We start from the raw sequence: 17,649 nt of genomic DNA, 5'->3' as shown, positions 1-17,649 counted from the left end.
CTTCTTCCACGCAGCGGGGGCACCGTGAATCGAAATTTGGCCATAGCCGTGAGAAATATGAGCCAACAGGACAATGGCCTGTCCTGCACTGTGCTATAATAGCTTGCTCAGGCCTGGACAGCCTCCACCACGAGGAAGTGCGGTCAGGGCGCCTCATGCGCTCCCAGACTCCACGGGTTTTCTGAGAATTGTCCCAGCACTCAAACCACTTTTCCATTTCTGTTTTTTGAATTATAGGTCAGGCGCAGTGGAATCCAGTACGTCTCCTGTACGAGACGGAGAGAAGCCAGTAGACTTTGGTACTGCAGTGTGACGATCCGAAATTTGCATACAAAAGTTTATTTGAGTTCTCCCAGAAAATCGTGAGAAACATTTAGTTTTTAACTTGACCAATTAATAATTTCTTCTACGATTTATCTCCCCTCGTCACGACAAAGGTACTCTCACGGGACGTAACTCGACTTAAAACATAAGCTACCTTCTCTGGGGTTAAGTTTTAATTATTGACCGCTGGACGGGTGACCAACGACACAATAGACGCTGCAGCAAGGCTTCACGTAGCAGCTGAATAACTATTCACCCACCCCCCCTCCCCACGTAGGATACTCGCCGCCCTAAGAATAGTGTTGCACAGGCCGGGCGGAGACATATTCGTTGAAGTCCCTACTCACACCCCAAGACTTAAACAAACGAGCCAACAATAATCATTAAAACATCTTGTCACAAGCAGTATAGAGCTTAAAATGTCAGTACTGTTATCTACTGTCAAGCCGATTGCCCGATATTGGCTGTGGATTTATTAGCCATTAAAGAGAGTCACGTCCATTGGAGCCCTAGTTGCCAGACTCTTCGAGTTGGTTGTGTCGCGTTCTGCAGTGTTTGCAGAGAGCGTGACAGAGAGATGTTATAGATAGAGAGAGGTTACAACATATTGATATTTCTTATAGTTATAATGTTTTTTTGTTTGGTGTAATGCACAAATTGTAAGACAAATTATTCTTATAGCTTTTACATAGCGCTACTTTCATGCTTATAGCTTGCTAAGAGCGCTTTGGTCCAATCTCATTTGTGGACAAGTGGGTGGGGGGGTATCTAGAAGTTGGTTTTCCATGCTGCCTTTAGGCGCTCAGTAAACACAACTCTGCCCGAGTCGGGCATACGGACAATAAAGATTATTATTATTATTACAGATAGAGAGCGGTTACAATATATTACTATTGACTATTCCTCTCACCTTGTTGTGTGTGACGTCATTGTCTGAAGCTGCCTGGTACTGAGCCAGAGAATACAGATGACCCGGATGTAGCAGAACAGGACGATAAAAGTCGGAATGGCGAAGAGGCTGACCAGTTTCCAGATTGCGTAGGCCTTCTGGTCACTCGCCCCTACATTGATGTCCGCACACAGGATGACCTCCACAGTGGTGGTGTTAGTGGAGTACTTGCTACTTTCTGTCCCCTGTGGAAAAAACAAAACAAATTGAACAATCTCTTGAACAATCTCTTGAACAATCTCTTGAACAATCTCTTGAACAATCTCTTGAACAAGTTACAAAATAATCAAAGCTAAACTCTCTGCTATTTTAAAGGTCTACATATTACGATATATCCTTCAGTAGCAAAGTGACAATGGATCATCTCATGGAAATGTGATGAATGCCTGAACATTATTTGTGGTAGGAATGATGTCGCCCACACATCAGTTCCCCCCCCCTCCCTCCTCGCACCTGATGTATGCAAATTAACGGCAAGTGTTTATACAGTTGGAGTCAGCGGCGTTGCAATTCTCTGACAGGGTGTAAGATTTATTTCCCTTTTCGATATCTGTTGTTCCTTCTTCTGTTTTAATGCAGCAACTAGACTGACTGTATAGGTCTCGTAGGATCTGGACCAACTTTTCTGGGATGCCGTATTCTCTAACTAATTTACATTGTGATTCTCGGTGGACACTATCAAACGTTTTCTTAAAGTCTACGAAACTGTTCGTTAGCCGTTGTTTGTACTCAAGACTTTTGTTCTATGATATTTCGTTGAACGAAGATCTGCTCTGCACATGATCTGCCTCTTCGGAAGCCTACTTGTTTTCGATATAAAAAAAAATTAATTAATTACCACTTTTTAATGAACTAATTGGTAATTTATTTTTTTTTGGTATTGATTTATGTTTTGCTAGTAACAATCAATAATTGTTCAAAGTTTACACTTGATCAGAAAATGGGAAAACGGAAAAAGAACGTGTACAAAGTTTGTACAAGACAGACAGACAGACAGACAGGGTGAGTTGATATAAGCTTCGTAAAAAAATATTTTTGTGATCAACGTTGCAAGTAGGAAAAATATTTTGTTTCAAAAAAATTTTTGTTCTTGTTTTTAAATGTTCCGGACTTTCCATCAGAAATTTATTTTATTTCAAGGAATTAAGGAAAATCTTAATTTTAACAACACCTCGGAAATTAGTTTCTTAACTCTTTCTCTCCTAATTAACGGTACCATCGTTGATTTGACTTCATTAAATAACATTAATTTTTGGTTTTAGAAAGTATAGTTTATGTTATATAAGAAGAGCATGCATTCTTCTATAATTCAAACCAAAATTAATATTTTATGTATTTAAGTTTAACCATAACAGGGTCGAATGTACAAATGTGAAAAATTGACATTGAAAGTGCTGCGGAGATTATGAAAAACAGACGCGTAGAACGTATTCATCTTCTTTTTTTGAAGTAACGTCTGTATTATATCATATAAGATAAGATAAGATAATAAAGTCAAATAATATCAGCTGTGGATGTCTCACCAAGTATAAATATATTATTTATTAGGGTATTATAGATGAGTGTTTACCAAAATGTGTTCCGCGCAACCTTAGTGTTCCTAGAGGCTTGAATAGGATATCCAGGAACTGCTGGAATAATTAACTAGTAGGCCACCAATTAAATTAATCTCTTTTTTAAAAATAAGCAAAGTGTTTCTCTAAATAATCAAATTGTGCAAAGTATTTTGTTAAGGAAAAAGTTTGGGAAACACTGCTATAGATAGATAGATAGATAGATAGATAGATAGATAGATAGATAGATAGATAGATAGATAGATAGATAGATAGAAAAATAGACAAGATAGACAGACAGACAGACAGATAGATAGATAGATAGATAGATAGATAGATAGATAGATAGATAGATAGATAGATAGATAGATAGATAGATAGATAGATAGATAGATAGATAGATAGATAGAAAAATAGACAAGACAGACAGACAGACAGACAGATAGATAGATAGATAGATAGATAGATAGATAGATAGATAGATAGATAGATAGATAGATAGACAGACAGACAGATAGATAGATAGATAGATAGATAGATAGATAGATAGATAGATAGATAGATAGATAGATAGATAGATAGATAGATAGATAGATAGATAGATGATAGAAAGATAGAAAAATAGACAAGATAGACAGACAGACAGATAGATAGATAGATAGATAGATAGATAGATAGATAGATAGATAGATAGATGATAGATAGATAGATAGATAGATAGATAGATAGATAGATAGATAGATAGATAGATAGATAGATAGATAGATAGATAGATAAGTTTCCAGGGACTTTTATTAGTCTATTTCAACCAGGTTGTTGTATGTACTGTTACGTCGTGACCTGCTGTTGCGCATATGTTCCAAATAGTGTTCGTAGGTAGGTAGGTAGATAGGTAGGTAGGTAGGTAGATAGATAGATAGGTAGGTAGATAGATAGATAGATAGATAGATAGATAGATAGATAGATAGATAGATAGATAGGTAGGTAGGTAGGTAGATAGATAGATAGATAGATAGATAGATAGATAGATAGATAGATAGATAGATAGATAGACAGATAGACAGACAGACAGACAGACAGATAGATAGATAGATAGATAGATAGATAGATAGATAGATAGATAGATAGACAGACAGACAGACAGATAGATAGATAGATAGATAGATAGATAGATAGATAGATAGATAGATAGATAGATAGATAGATAGATAGATAGATAGATAGATAGATAGATAGAAAGATAGATAGATAGTTTTCCAGGGACTTTTCCTCGTCTATTTCAACCAGGTTATTGTATGTACTGTTACGTCGCGACCAGCTGTTGCGCATATGTCCCAAATAGTGTTCGTCAGAATCGCCAAAGTGGAGACGAGACCTAAGGGAGTTAAGCCAGGCAATCCCATTGATGTCTCTAAGTATGGCAGTATTTAACGAACGGGTTTCGTGCCTCGCAAGATAAAAGTAGTCCGGGCGGAAGAGATCGGTGTGTGATTAATGTTGGAGTAATGTGTGATCAAGCCGCTTCATGCACGTCATAATGGCGGATGGATACCTAGCTACTTGAAAGATCGTCCAGGCAATACTCCAGTCAGACTTTTGAATGGACTTGAAAACTAATCAAGCGAGACTACTTCTCTTCAATTGGATCATTAGATTCAGAGTTGTTGATGGGAGATTTTTTTTAAATACGTTCACGGAGCGAAGAGAGAAAAGGAGAGAGAGAGAAAGAGAGAGCGAGAGAGAAAGGGAGAGAGACACAGAGAAGCGACAATAAAATAAAGTTGAAAGGAATAAAAGAAAGCCAAGGAAGCAGAAAGAAAAGAGAGGCCAGTACTCAAGAATGAGGACCGCAAATGAAAATCAATTAGGCTTAAAAAAAACAACTTTGAAGATACAATGAAACTTTGGGTAATAGTTTAGATGCCCAGATACCTTTACTGACTACCTTGTTGTTTTTAAGCATATTTATCTCCCTTATCTATATTAAACTTTCAATAACTTATTTTAAAGAGATTTTTGTTCTTATGCTGTCAACTTTTGAATTTTTAAGTGTATTTACTGAAATGAAGGTCTAAAAAAATGTTAATAATAAATTGATGAAGTTGTTTCTTCTTTTTTCAGTAACTTTTTTTAAAGAGAGTTTTTCGTTCTTATGCTATCATTTTAAATGAATTTTAATATTAGATCAAATAGCTGCTAGAATGAAAGACAAAACAGCAACAGAAAAAAGTTGGCAAGTAATTCAATGGAGATAGTCTAGTATTAAGCCTTAAAACCAAAATGGCGTATTTCCAATGACAATATATGGTAATAAGAAATAAAACTTAAAAATATATATTTTAAAAACTATTTATTTCCGAGGAAATCAAATTACATATTTGTAATCTGCATTTTTTTCTGCATATTCTTAAAATATAAGAGAAACCTGATTTAGCGTTTCTAGTCACGTAAACTAATACCAAACTTTGTGCTTTTTCTGTGTCAGAGTTTATTCGTTTCTTATACAACATTCCAAAAGTTGACTCCCTGGTCGTGTAATATGCAATCTGTGCTGTCGTCTTCATAGTACCGGGTTCGAATTCTACATGTCACCACCCACCACCATCTTTCAGGGGATTGGGGTTAGGATATAATAACCTATAATACTGAAGGAACACCCAAAGCATGTAAAATAAAACAATTCAAAAAGACTTGATTTTCTTAGAATGGAGGCTAATCCATATTTAGCAAGCTATTTTGGTCGATCTTTGTGTGTGTATGGAATACAGTTGTGTTGCTAAATTATCCATCCATCAATCCCAGTGGCGCTACAGCCCATGGAGGGCTCTGACCTGATTCAACACATCCCTTCCATTCAGATCTCTCCTCGGCCTTTCGTCTCCACGCCCTAACCCCAAGCGGTTGCAGATCTGCCTCCACATCATTAATCCATCGCATTCGGGGTCTGCCTTTGGGTCGCCCGCCTTTTGGTTTTTGCCTGTATACAATTTTCGCTCCTCTGTTGTATGACATTCTTTCAAGATGACCTGCCCAACGTAGTCTGTTCTTTTTTATTTCAGTCACTATCTGTGGGTCGTCATACAATTGATATGTCACATGGTTTGTGCGTGACTTCCACCCTGTTTCATCCTGTATAGCACCATGGATTTTCCTAGGAATATTTCGTTCCCAAGTATTTAGTATATTCGGTTGTCTTGGTTTGTATCCTAGTCCCACTGGCATACATTGCAGCTGGTCTTATTATGCTTTTGTATATTATTTTCTTGGTTTTCCTTGAAATTGTTTTGCTCTTAAGAAATGATGGGTGCTATAAAATATTCTGTTGCCTCCTGCTATTCTTTCCTTTATTTCTGTTAGTAGGTCCTTTTTGAAATCAATTGTACTTCCTAGATATTTGAAATGTATAGTGTATAGTTGCTAAACTATACATTTTTTAAACTAAGTAATAATTCTGTGCACTTTATTTAGATCTGTAAAATGAAATTAAAAAATTAATATTTAAACAAAGATTAGATTGCTTTGAATAGCCTTTAGTACATAGGTTCTCAAACTGTGTTACGCGGACCACAAGTGGTCCGCATAACAGCCGTAAGAGGTCCGCAGAAAGAAGAAAACTGTATTCAATAAAATTAACCTCTTCGCTAAAAGCCAGTTCATCCGATCGGATAATTTCAATAGTAATCTACTTGCCTCAGACTACTGTTTAATATTTCTATTATGAATTATTCTATGACGATCTAAACCGAAGATTAGAAGACATTCTTCACTTTCATATTCCTGATTGGGTGTGGAGCTCAGATCCCAATCACTCATATATACATACTAATACAGTATCAGCTTATTGAAATATAAAAAAATGAGGAACTTAAAACAATGTTTCAACAAGGATACCACAAATTCTGGTTTCAAAAACGAATTTCAATTTTATAACCTTCATTATGGATCATCGTAGAGAAGTTTTGGACTTCTTTCTCCGTCTTGTTGTTTGGTAGAATCAGTGACTAGAGTAACGTACCTTTAGTAAAATCACTAAATTTAGAAAGCCTTCATAAGAAACTAAACCATAATCTCCACATACAAAAACAAAATCTAATAAAATACTCAGAAAGACACAAAGATAAAGGCACATTCCTCGTTCTGTATACTAGGACAAATTTGTACAAAAGCTCCATCTTCCCTAGTGCCATTAGAGCATGGAATGGGTTGCCTGAGCTAGCCAGGAAAACCAGTGACTTCGCTGAATTTAAGTCATTGGTTAATATGCATGACTGAATTCATAACGCATTGGACGTAATAATTTTCTTTTTTTTAAAGTAACGTCTGTATTATATAAGATAAGAAGATAAGATAATGAACCTCATCACAAGTAAAAAGAAACCGACTAGAAATGTGTGCTCGTGGAGATTTGCAGTTGCTACTTACAACAATTAATCCGGACATAGATGCTTTCATAAAATCTCATCAACATCATCCAAGTCATTGTTCGAAATTGTATTTTCAACAAAATTATGATTTCAATAAACAATCCTTCAATAACATGTTGTTTTGTTTTTTTTACAATTGTACGTTATTATGTAGCTTTTTCACTTAGGGGTCCGTAGGCAAGTTTTGACTACATAAAGGGGGCCCCGGGTCAAAAACAAATTGAGAACCTCTGCTTTAGTTTGAAAATCCCGGGCATGCTACCCTGCCTCATAGTGGCGCCCGGGTGGAAACGATCGTAGGAGGAAACGATTAGGCTAAAGGGTAGCAAAACAAGACTCCCGTGGGGGTGCCTAAGGGGGTGCGAGAGCATCCTCATTGCACTGTGCGGAGTTGTAAAAAAGCTCCCACAACCTTGTCCCAATCCAGGCGCTGTTCCTCAAGGGGCCGTTACAGAAATGGCGTGTCCCGCACAGTTAGCCTGGTATAGAAAAGGAAAATGGCGGGGGTCTTAGTGTACGCGGTCTCTTGCCGTGAGTCTGACCCACCCGTCAGACAGAACAGTGTGAGATGGAGCTCTTGTACACTTTTGCTGGCCTAGAGTTCCAAGATCCGAAGGCTCAACTCTACCTGACAGTTTCAAGAAGTAGAAGAAGAAGTAGTTTAAAAATCTCTAAATGGTTCGGCTACAATGCCGCTACATGAAACACATTTGTACTTCTCTAAGTCTTCAGAATATAAGAGATGCTTTGTACTTAATTAGTTCTACATTTTCTTTCTTTATTGAACGATTTGCTTAATATGCTTCAAAGACCAGCATCAACTTTCCTTGGCTGACATAGAAGAGAGCACCTGGTTGCATGCGGCCTCAGAACGAGACAGCTGGAGGTCACTCACGAAGGCCGCGGGATACATATTTGAGACCAAAAGAAAATCTGCTGCCGAGGACAAACGCAGACGGCGAAAAGAAAATCTAAATCGACAGCCTGAGGACAATGGTGATGCTTGCCATGGATGTGGCAAAATATGTAGGTCGCAGCTGGGACTGCGCAGCCACGGGAAATACTGCATTTCTCACTAATCTTCGGACTCGAAGACAAGCCTTGTTATTATTATTATTATACCAGAGTGGCCATTGTATCTAGCATGAACGCGAAGACGGCAATTATGAATTCAATTATATTTATTTAGCTTTTAGATTTTGACATGTCAGCAAGGCAGACAGTTCGGACAGACGGACAGCACAAACATATTTGGAACTTTTCCCTATGGGGTCGGCCTAAAACGAAAAATTCTTAAAAGGAAAAAAAAAATATTTCAATTTGAAAAAAAAAATATATAAAAAATTCAGAAATGGGACAAAACCGTCCCCACCCCTTCCCGCCCTTTTTTTTTTAAAGCTGCCTATATAATTTTTTATTTTCAAGCTTGCGTCTTGCGTCTTTGCTCTCTCACTGCGCGTGTTCAGCAGACGCCATTATCTTATTGTTTCACGAGATTACTGTCAAAAAAAAAGGGCTAGATAAAACTCTGGAAGAGGGCGCTGTCATTGCACAAATCTATTGATCCCAGGGTTGACAAGCAGATCTGAGAGTTTCGTCTGGATGTTTTCCAATCATTCCAGTCGTCTGCCTCGCGCTGGATGACATCAATTTGCAAATCAAATAATGAGAGTTCGGCCACAGATATCTCAAAGAACATCCAAAAATTTTTTATCAAACGTGAACTTTTATTCTCTTGCGTTCGTGACATACAAGAGAAGTTTATGATTATCTCTGTCTTTTTACATTTCTAAGAAATATTAACACTAGAATAGCTTACTCGGTATGCATTTTATCTTTACCACATCTATTCTGTGCCTTATTCGTGTAATAAGAAAAAAAAAGTATATTAAAAAGGATGACAGTACACCAGATATATATAATACTCCCTCAGTTCCACTTGACCAAAGTGCACTGAGTAGTGTACTAATATGTTTATATTACGTCATTAAGCGAAGATATACTCTACTATGTAGCTCGCTGTTTCTCGTCTATAGATTTCTCTAAATGGACTATCCATACGCTGAACTGTTTTAGATCATGGAATGTCAAGTTCTATTCGAACATTATCTGTAATGTCTTCATGCCAATCTCCAAAAACCTTCAGTCTATTGTATAGTATCTTTTTTAGCTTTTTTTTTTATTTTACTGAAAAGCTCAAGGAGTTGGGAATTTTACACATACTGGGGGAAAATTTGATGCCCCTCACAGAGGTGTAGTGAGGGGGGGGCAATGGGTCACGATGCCCCGGGCGTCATCCGCAGAGGGCGCCACACGCAGCCTATATTTCTAAGAGATAACCAATGAAAATTGTGGCGGCGGCGCCAATAAAGTACCTTGCCCCGGGCGCACGTTTTGGCTCACTACGCCTCTTGCCCCTCACAACCTGATGCCCTGTGAAGGCCGCACCAGTCGCATGTGGCTAGCTACGCCTCTGATCTCTCTCTCTCTCTCTCTCATTTTCTATTCACCATCGACCTTCCGCGTGGCGATCAGTCTTTCAGCTTAAGCGCTTGCACAGACGATTTGTTTCTTTTATCTTTCTTACTAACAGCCCCTCATCCCCAGACAAACTCTGGTAACGTCTCAGGAGCCGCTGTCTTGAATAGTGAGTCAAGCTTTAGTTAGCCAGCATTGTCTATATACAAGGGAGCGAAGCGGTAGAAAGAGTTATGCTAACTGCTTTGTTCAAGATCAAGGGAGTTAAGCTAACTGTGCTTTGTTCAGCATCAAGGGAGTTAATGCTTACAGATAAAAGTATCGTTCGATGAAGCTGCTTTGCAACTCTTGGTTCGTCGGTCTATAAATATCGAAGGCCTGTCAATATTTCCCGGAATCTGGCCCATGTTTTTTAAACAAGCTGGTTTCCTGCTTGACGATGTATGCTATCTGGTTTAACGATAATCTTATGCAAATGAGAAGACGAAACTAAGTCCATGAAACGTAGAGAGAGTATGTTCTCCGAGATGGGCTCCTCTGTTGAAAACAAAGATGAAGAGAAAGATGAACTGAACAAAATGTCAAAGTCCAAGGCAATGACTGTGAAATACAAACTTCGCTAAGAAATGTCGATTTCATTTAAGGCATGAGTAGGTTGAACCTGAGTCTGTTTTTTTTTTCTTTGTACACTAGCTAATCGTTTCATTAGGGCTATTCTCTTTGGTGTCAAGGCCAGAGAGAGAGGGCCGAATGTATCTATAAGCACTGCAAAATATAGGGGTGCGGTGGCAGACTGGTTAAGCGCTTGGCTTCCGAACCTGGGCTCCTTGGTTCAAATCTCGGTTGGGGGAATGTAAAGGCGGTTGATCATTGTGCTCGCCACACGACTCCATATCTAAAATAGCTTACAGCATTTTAAAACTTCCTTAGATTAGTTTTAGATTTCTACTGTCGTGTCTGTGTTTGTAATGTTATTACAGCGCCTTGAGCCTACATTTTGTTTGTTAACAGCGCTTTATAAATAAAAGTATTATTGTTATTATTAATCTAAATACGGGGGATCACAGATCCGGAAGATCTTGGAGTAATTTGTCTCAGGTAGTGCAATCCATTCCTTAAGAATGACTTGAAATTATCTTCAGACTTTTAGCGTTCTGTCTATCTTCTAAATGCCCTCTGGTGTTAACGGTTGTTTAGCTGGCAGACAACTAAACCGTTGTAATTGTAATGTATCTTAACTTAAAAAACTTCAAATAACTTGAATAACTTACTTTTGTGTACAAATCGAGATAGCACTTTATTTATAATATAAACAAAATCAAGATGTGATCAAATGAAACAAAAGGTTGTAGACTTTAGTAATAATATTTTTTAACAAAATCTAACTCACTACAATAACACAACCTTTCAATCTCACGTTCTGGAGTCGTCTCTCCTAACTAAGACCAAGTGACGACAATGCCACCTATGTTGCATCATTCACAACCAACCGCTAACCTCGTCTCACCGTCACCATAGAAACACACACACACACACACACACACACACACTCCAGGAATACGACGAGGATTGAAAGAAAAATGAGACATTTTCTTTAGGGGGGGGGGTGAGTGTGGGATAGGGGGTTGACTAAGATAGATGGTGTAAATAGTTCAGTGCAGTGTGTAGGCCTGGAACATACATCAAACGTAATTGCTAAGAGCTGGGGGAGGATAATGAAATGATGAGAAGAGAGAGTAAGAAGTAGATGAAGAGATGGCGTGATGTCGGGAGGATGTAGACAAAATAGTTTTGTATAATTTTTTTTGTTCAGTTGTGGGATTGTGGGAAGTTAATTAACACTCGGAAAAGCTGCATAGCTGCATTATAACACATCCCCCCATCAACATTTTAATTATAGACCAAATTAAATAATTCTCTTTAAATCTTACAAGGATATTAAGTTAATTAATTACTGCATTAATCCAACCAATGACTTCAATTCTGCCAAGTCACTGGTTTTCCTGGCTAGCTCAGGCAACCCATTCCATGCTCTAATAGCACTAGGGAAGAAGGAGTATTTGTACCAATTTGTCCTAGCATATGGGACGAGGAATGTGTCTTTCAGAGTATTTTATTAAATTTTGTTTTTGTATTTGAAGATTATGGTTCAGTGCTTTATGTATAATTGCTACTTTACTTTTGAGCCTTCTGTCCTGAAGGCTTTCTAAATTTAGTGATTTTACTAAAGGTGTTTCTCTGATTAAATGTGAATATTCGTTTGTTATGAATTTCAATGCTCTATTTTGTGTCTGTTCCAGTTTCTTAATGTTATCTTGAGTTGAGGGGTCCCAAACGGAGGATGCATATTCTATTATTGGCCTAACCAAGGTTAAATAACATTTGAGTTTTATGTCCTTTTTTGATTTATAGAAATTTATTTTAATAAACCCTAATGCTTTGTTTGATTTTTTTATAGTTTCATCAATATGTGGATTCCATGACAGTTTTTCATTTATTATAACACCTAAGTATTTTGCGTTTTTTAGTCTGAGTTACTGGTTTACCATGAATAAGATAAGTGGAATTAATTTGTTTTAGCTTTTTTTTTTTTTTACTCTTAATAACTGACATTTTTCTGGGTGGAAAGACATGCTCCAATTTGATTCCCATTTCTGTAATTCATCTAATTCTCTTTGTAAAATATCTGTGTCTTGTGTTGTTTTTATTGTTCTATATATTATGCAATCGTCTGCAAATAATCTGACTTTTGTTCCTGAAGTAATGCAATTTGGTAAATCATTTATGTAAATTAAAAATAGTAGTGGACCTAAGACTCTTCCTTGAGGTACACCTGAGTTTACTGTTATCGGTATTGATTTAGAACCATTTATTATTACAATTTGTTCTCTCCCTATCAGAAAATCTTTAATCCACTGATGCAATGGACCATCAATGCCGAAATATTTTAATTTTTTAAGCAAAGTATGGTGGTGAACTTTGTCAAAAGCCTTGGAAAAATCTAGTAAGATAGCATCTATTTGTTCACTATTATCTAAACCTTTTGAAAAATCATCAATTAGTCCTATTAGTTGTGTTTCACATGATCTATATTTCCTAAAGCCATGTTGTTATGGGGTGAGGACATTATGTTTGTCTAAGTGGTTTAAGATGTTCCTACATATTATGTTTTCTAGGATTTTACATGTGATGCTGGTAAGTGATACTGGTCTGTAGTTTCCTGGGTCAGATTTTTCTCCTTTTTTAAATAGGAGGGGAGGGGGGTGACAGTAGCTTCTTTTCAGTCCTTTGGATTATCCAACAATACATACAAGTGCCTTTAAATAATGCCTTATTAAAAAATGTATAGTATTTTTTTTTTACATTTATGTAACATCGCGGGCTACGTAAGGGAAAAGATTAATCCAAATTTAAGAGCAGATTCACCCATTCAAAATAGGTGACAGACTCAATGAATGCCAGATAACACGGATATCACTCAATAAAATCTAGATTCTCTTGCAAGGGAAGTAAGCCAATAAGCATAATAGGAAGAAATAGATACACACACACACATACAATAACACATATTTTCGCCTCACAAATACACACACGCACTTTCGATTATAATTAGGCCAATCAAATTTCCTTGAAATTCTTTTAGCCTGTAGTTTTTCTTGGACAGCATGTCTGATAAATATATAATGTCGCCACCTCAAACTGACAGAGAGAGAATGTAGAGTGATTTGAGATTTTTTTTCCTGCTGATTTGGTTATGGGAAATAAAATTGATTTGGTTTAGTTTCAACTATTATGAATTCACTATCCAAGTTAAAAGGTCCAGTTGTAAAACACCGCAAAATTGTTTGATAGCCTAATGAGGACGAAACAAATCTCCAGATTGCGGGGCCCCCCTCAGGCACAGGATGTCGCACCTGTTCGTTAAACTCCCATGTGCATCTGTTTAGTATTTTAAGAATCTTTGGAACATCCAAATGTCATGTATGCAACAGCGTCTGAGACTAATGTGTTGTAGAGTTAGTGGCTAGTTACGTCACACACTTCATTAATGATGGTTTTAATCTAAATTGTTGGAATACCAAGAAATATTGCTGGCTGGTAGTGTGTTATGCGCTCCAGAATATCTACTTGATGGTCCAGGGTTCGAACTTGCACGCGTCCCTTGCTGCCATGCAGGACGTTTGGGCTAGGTAGTCTTAGACATGAATTGGAAAGGAGCGTACTTTCCATGATCTTTTCTTTTGTTTCTAAATAAACTCTTTTTTTTTGTTGCAACTGAAATTTCAATATTATTACTTTTCTGTCTCAGTAATTTTGTATATCTAGAGGCTATAGTTAATAGCCTAGATCAGCGGTTCTCAACCTTTTAAGCTCGGCGACCCCTTTTTACAATCCCCCATTCTGCCGCGACACCCCCCCCCCCTCCCGCTCACACACACAGCAATAGAAGAGTAGACAAAAAAAAACAATCTATTTTTTCGATGGCCTTTGGCGACCCCTGGCAAATCGTTAATCGACCCCCAGGGGGGTCGCGACACACAGGTTGAGAACCCCTGGCCTAGATAATAATAATAATATAATTTGGGACCACAAAGTACCACTGGACTAACTTGCCAGTACAGCAGAGGTCACTGGTCTTATGACCTTATCCTAATACTAGGTCACATAGCCTAAGTCATGAATTTGAATGGAAAGGAACGAAGCGTATAAAACCACGGCTGCCTGGTCGTGCGGCATGCTCGCTGGACACTCTGTTCGGTTGTCTCGATGGTCCAGGGTTCAAACCCTACCCGCCGCCACACCCCCCGTCGTCCTGCGGGATTCTAGAGCTAGAATGTAGACTGTCTTTAAGTCTGAAGGAACATCCGAAACCTTTAACTCTTTCTCTCCTAACTGACGATAACAGCGTTGATTCCACCAGAGTGTGGTGAACAATTACGGAGAGAAAGAGTTAAAACAAAACAAACGAAATAAACATAAATGAATATATAAGCTTACCATAACGACAAAGGCTGGACAGGCCAGGAATATGGCCGCCACCCAGGTGCAGGCCAAGGCTAGTCGGGACGTCTTGGAGGTACACAGAGTCTTTGAGGACAGAGGGTGAGCTATCACAAAATACCTGATGAAAGAAAAGAAGATGTTTGTATGCAAATGATCGACAGGCTGATAAATGGTCTGTTCCCCTGGGCATTATACAGTGATATCGCTTGATTTGTAATGGTTTGAAAATGAATTAAGTTATATTAGTTGAAGTCTTGCTGAGTTGTCATGTTTTCAAGCTTTAGTTATTAGAGCTAGTTACAAAGCTTGTATCTAATCACTTTGTCTGTCTGTCTGACTGTATGATAAAAATGTTTGTATACGTTATTTCTCCTACATCCATCTCAGATTATGCTGAAATTTTGCCCAATTATTTCTTTTACCTGACAACACAAGAACCAATTTATATTTTTTTAAAAAATCTATTAGTTTATTAACTATTGTTAATGTATTATTTTGTTGGGTATCATGAACAAGGGAAAGAAATCGTAGCTCACAGATGTAGTGGTAGGCCTATAAGTTGAATTAGCCCCCTTGAGGACTCTTGTGCCCTAAGTGAACATTTTTTATGCATAAAAAAAAGCGATCATGTAAACATTCACCAAATTACCCCCTACACCTTTCACAACTGGTCCAGACAAGTGATAGATAGCGCATTGAGAAAACCGAAAGCTAAACAAAAATACAATGGGTAAAAATAATTCTATCACATAGATTTATAATGTCTCAATCAATCACTACATGACTGATCCAAACTAATTGATACGATTACACTTAATATAAGCTTTGTGGGTTTTTTTTTTTCTTTCTTATGCGCTTTGGACTGTCGTTACGAGAAATAATTAGAATCTACCCCGAATGCGGGTCGTAGTTCAGGCATAACTCTTTGAGGTAGTAGTAAAGCAGGAGTACAGTCCCCTTTCAGACCTTGCAATCAATGAGACATGATGTCAATGTCTTCTGTATCTGTGCACCACGGCTAACAAGAGCGTTAAATGACCAGCTCAATGACCAACCGCCTTTACTTTTCCCTAACTAATGCAACGTACTCATTAGAGCTGGTTGGACTCAGAAGTAGTAGGTGTAGAGTTAATTAATTAATGGTTCCAAACTAGCTGTATGTCTTAATAAGTGTTCTTATATTTTTCTAATATTTCAAAGGAATATCAAGTGAAAGTGCCACCTCTGGGTGAAAGGTGAAAAGAGAGAGTAACAAACAGAAAGTAGCCACCATCAGGCAATCTATAGGTGTTACCTAATTAGTCAAGTTGAAGCGACAACTCATACGACGGTGTAGCTCAGGGCACAGAGGAAACACGTCCTAGGACTTTGTGGGTTAAATTTTGGAATTAAGAAAATGAAAGGCAATTTAGAATGTCGTCTGCTATTTTTATAACCGACAACTGTAAGCTTTAACTCAATAATTTTTTAGATAGATTGTGTACTTTCCTTTGATTTGTTTTTGTCTGATTTGTTTTGTTTGATTTATTGTTGTCTGAAGGTAAGTTTATATGATATGGTTACTATGGCTACCAGAGCCATTCGAATTAAAAATCGGGCGTCGGAATAGTTTTTGATGTCGTTTTTCGCGGTGTCAAATGCAAATCAACCAAATGGAGGTAACACTCAATACGTGGGAAGCGTGGTCGAGAGGCCAAGTGCGCTTGAACTTGGCTTGGCTTGGCTTGGCTACCTAGAAGGGGGCTAGAGGTTCGACACCCGACTCGGGCAGAGTTGTGTTTACTGAGTGTAATCCAATTACACCGGCGATAGGCCGAACAAGAAATAGAAGCTAGTCGACGCTGATACTGAATGTCGAACAAGTTTAATAGCAATGAAGGGAACCATCGAATGTCATCTACTTCTAACTAAATTATAAAGTAGAATGTGTGGAGTATGTATGTATGTATGTTACTTATAGACATCAAAACCGCTAGACCAATCTTGATAAAACTAGGCAGGAATGTTCCTTGGGTACCAACTTAGACCGTAGTGTATGTATTGTAGCCCTAAAACAAACTTAAGACCCTCAAAAAAAATAAAGTTGTCCGACTCTATTACAGCTATAGTATTTTATGGATCTAGGCCTACAATGTTGACATGAGAAAAGATAGATCTAGATCTAATTTTAAGAAATACACTTTGCGCAGATAGTTTTTTACTTTGACACATGAAAAGACAAAAGAAGATCCATTGATTTCATTATATAATAAAATTAATCTTCAATTTTGTGTTTCAAAAGCATTTTTTACATTAATTAGTTCCTTATATCTGTGATTACAGATTTCCTGACGAACATTCTTTCATTAGACAATTCCGTAATGAATCGCGTACTAAATATTAATTCGTTTAATTGTTTACTTTATAATCCCATCCCTAGATCTAAAACTCTAATTCAACTCTAAGATGATAAAACTTCTCTTCGCACAGATAGTTTTATACTTTAACACATAAACATATTAATTAAAGTCCATTCATTTCATATTTTGATCAAATAAACATTCAAATTTGGTTTTCTAAAGCTACATTCGTCTACGAAAGCTGCGAAGCCGAGTTAAAGGCCTAGATCTATATTCATTCATGAATCGCGTACTAAAAATTATTTCGTTTTATTGTTACTTTATAATCCCATTCATTTAACAAAGCTATCGCTCTTTTCGTTTTTAATAGATAAGAATGTATCGACTTCGGGTAAACCCATTTTCGCAAAACTAATTTTATTTTCGTAGCGAAAGAGAAATAACGTGAAAGGATCATTAGCTAAGTTTAACATACATATAAATCCAATCCACTAGATTATTCAAATGCATTTTTTACATAAATTAGTTCCTGATATCTACAGATTTCCTGGCGAACATTCTTTCATTAGACATTACCA

General features: G+C 37.4%; 1 protein-coding gene across 3 annotated transcripts in view; it reads right to left on the bottom strand.

Moving 5' to 3' along the window:
- Window positions 1-17,649, bottom strand: part of LOC106058819 (allatostatin-A receptor-like) — a 158,721-nt gene that overhangs the window by 16,923 nt on the left and 124,149 nt on the right. For all 3 annotated transcript variants that reach the window (XM_056030555.1, XM_056030556.1, XM_056030557.1), the window contains exons 5-6: window positions 14,727-14,850; window positions 1,235-1,458 (exon numbers count right to left, since the gene is read on the bottom strand). In XM_056030555.1, coding sequence (XP_055886530.1) covers window positions 1,235-1,458; window positions 14,727-14,850 — 348 coding nt within the window. The remainder of the gene's footprint in view (window positions 1-1,234; window positions 1,459-14,726; window positions 14,851-17,649) is intronic.

This window comes from Biomphalaria glabrata, chromosome 5 (assembly GCF_947242115.1).
Source record: "Biomphalaria glabrata chromosome 5, xgBioGlab47.1, whole genome shotgun sequence".
Taxonomy (NCBI): Eukaryota; Metazoa; Mollusca; class Gastropoda; family Planorbidae; genus Biomphalaria; species Biomphalaria glabrata.
Note: the sequence above shows the minus strand (reverse complement) of the source record. Positions and strands in the feature narration are given on the sequence as shown.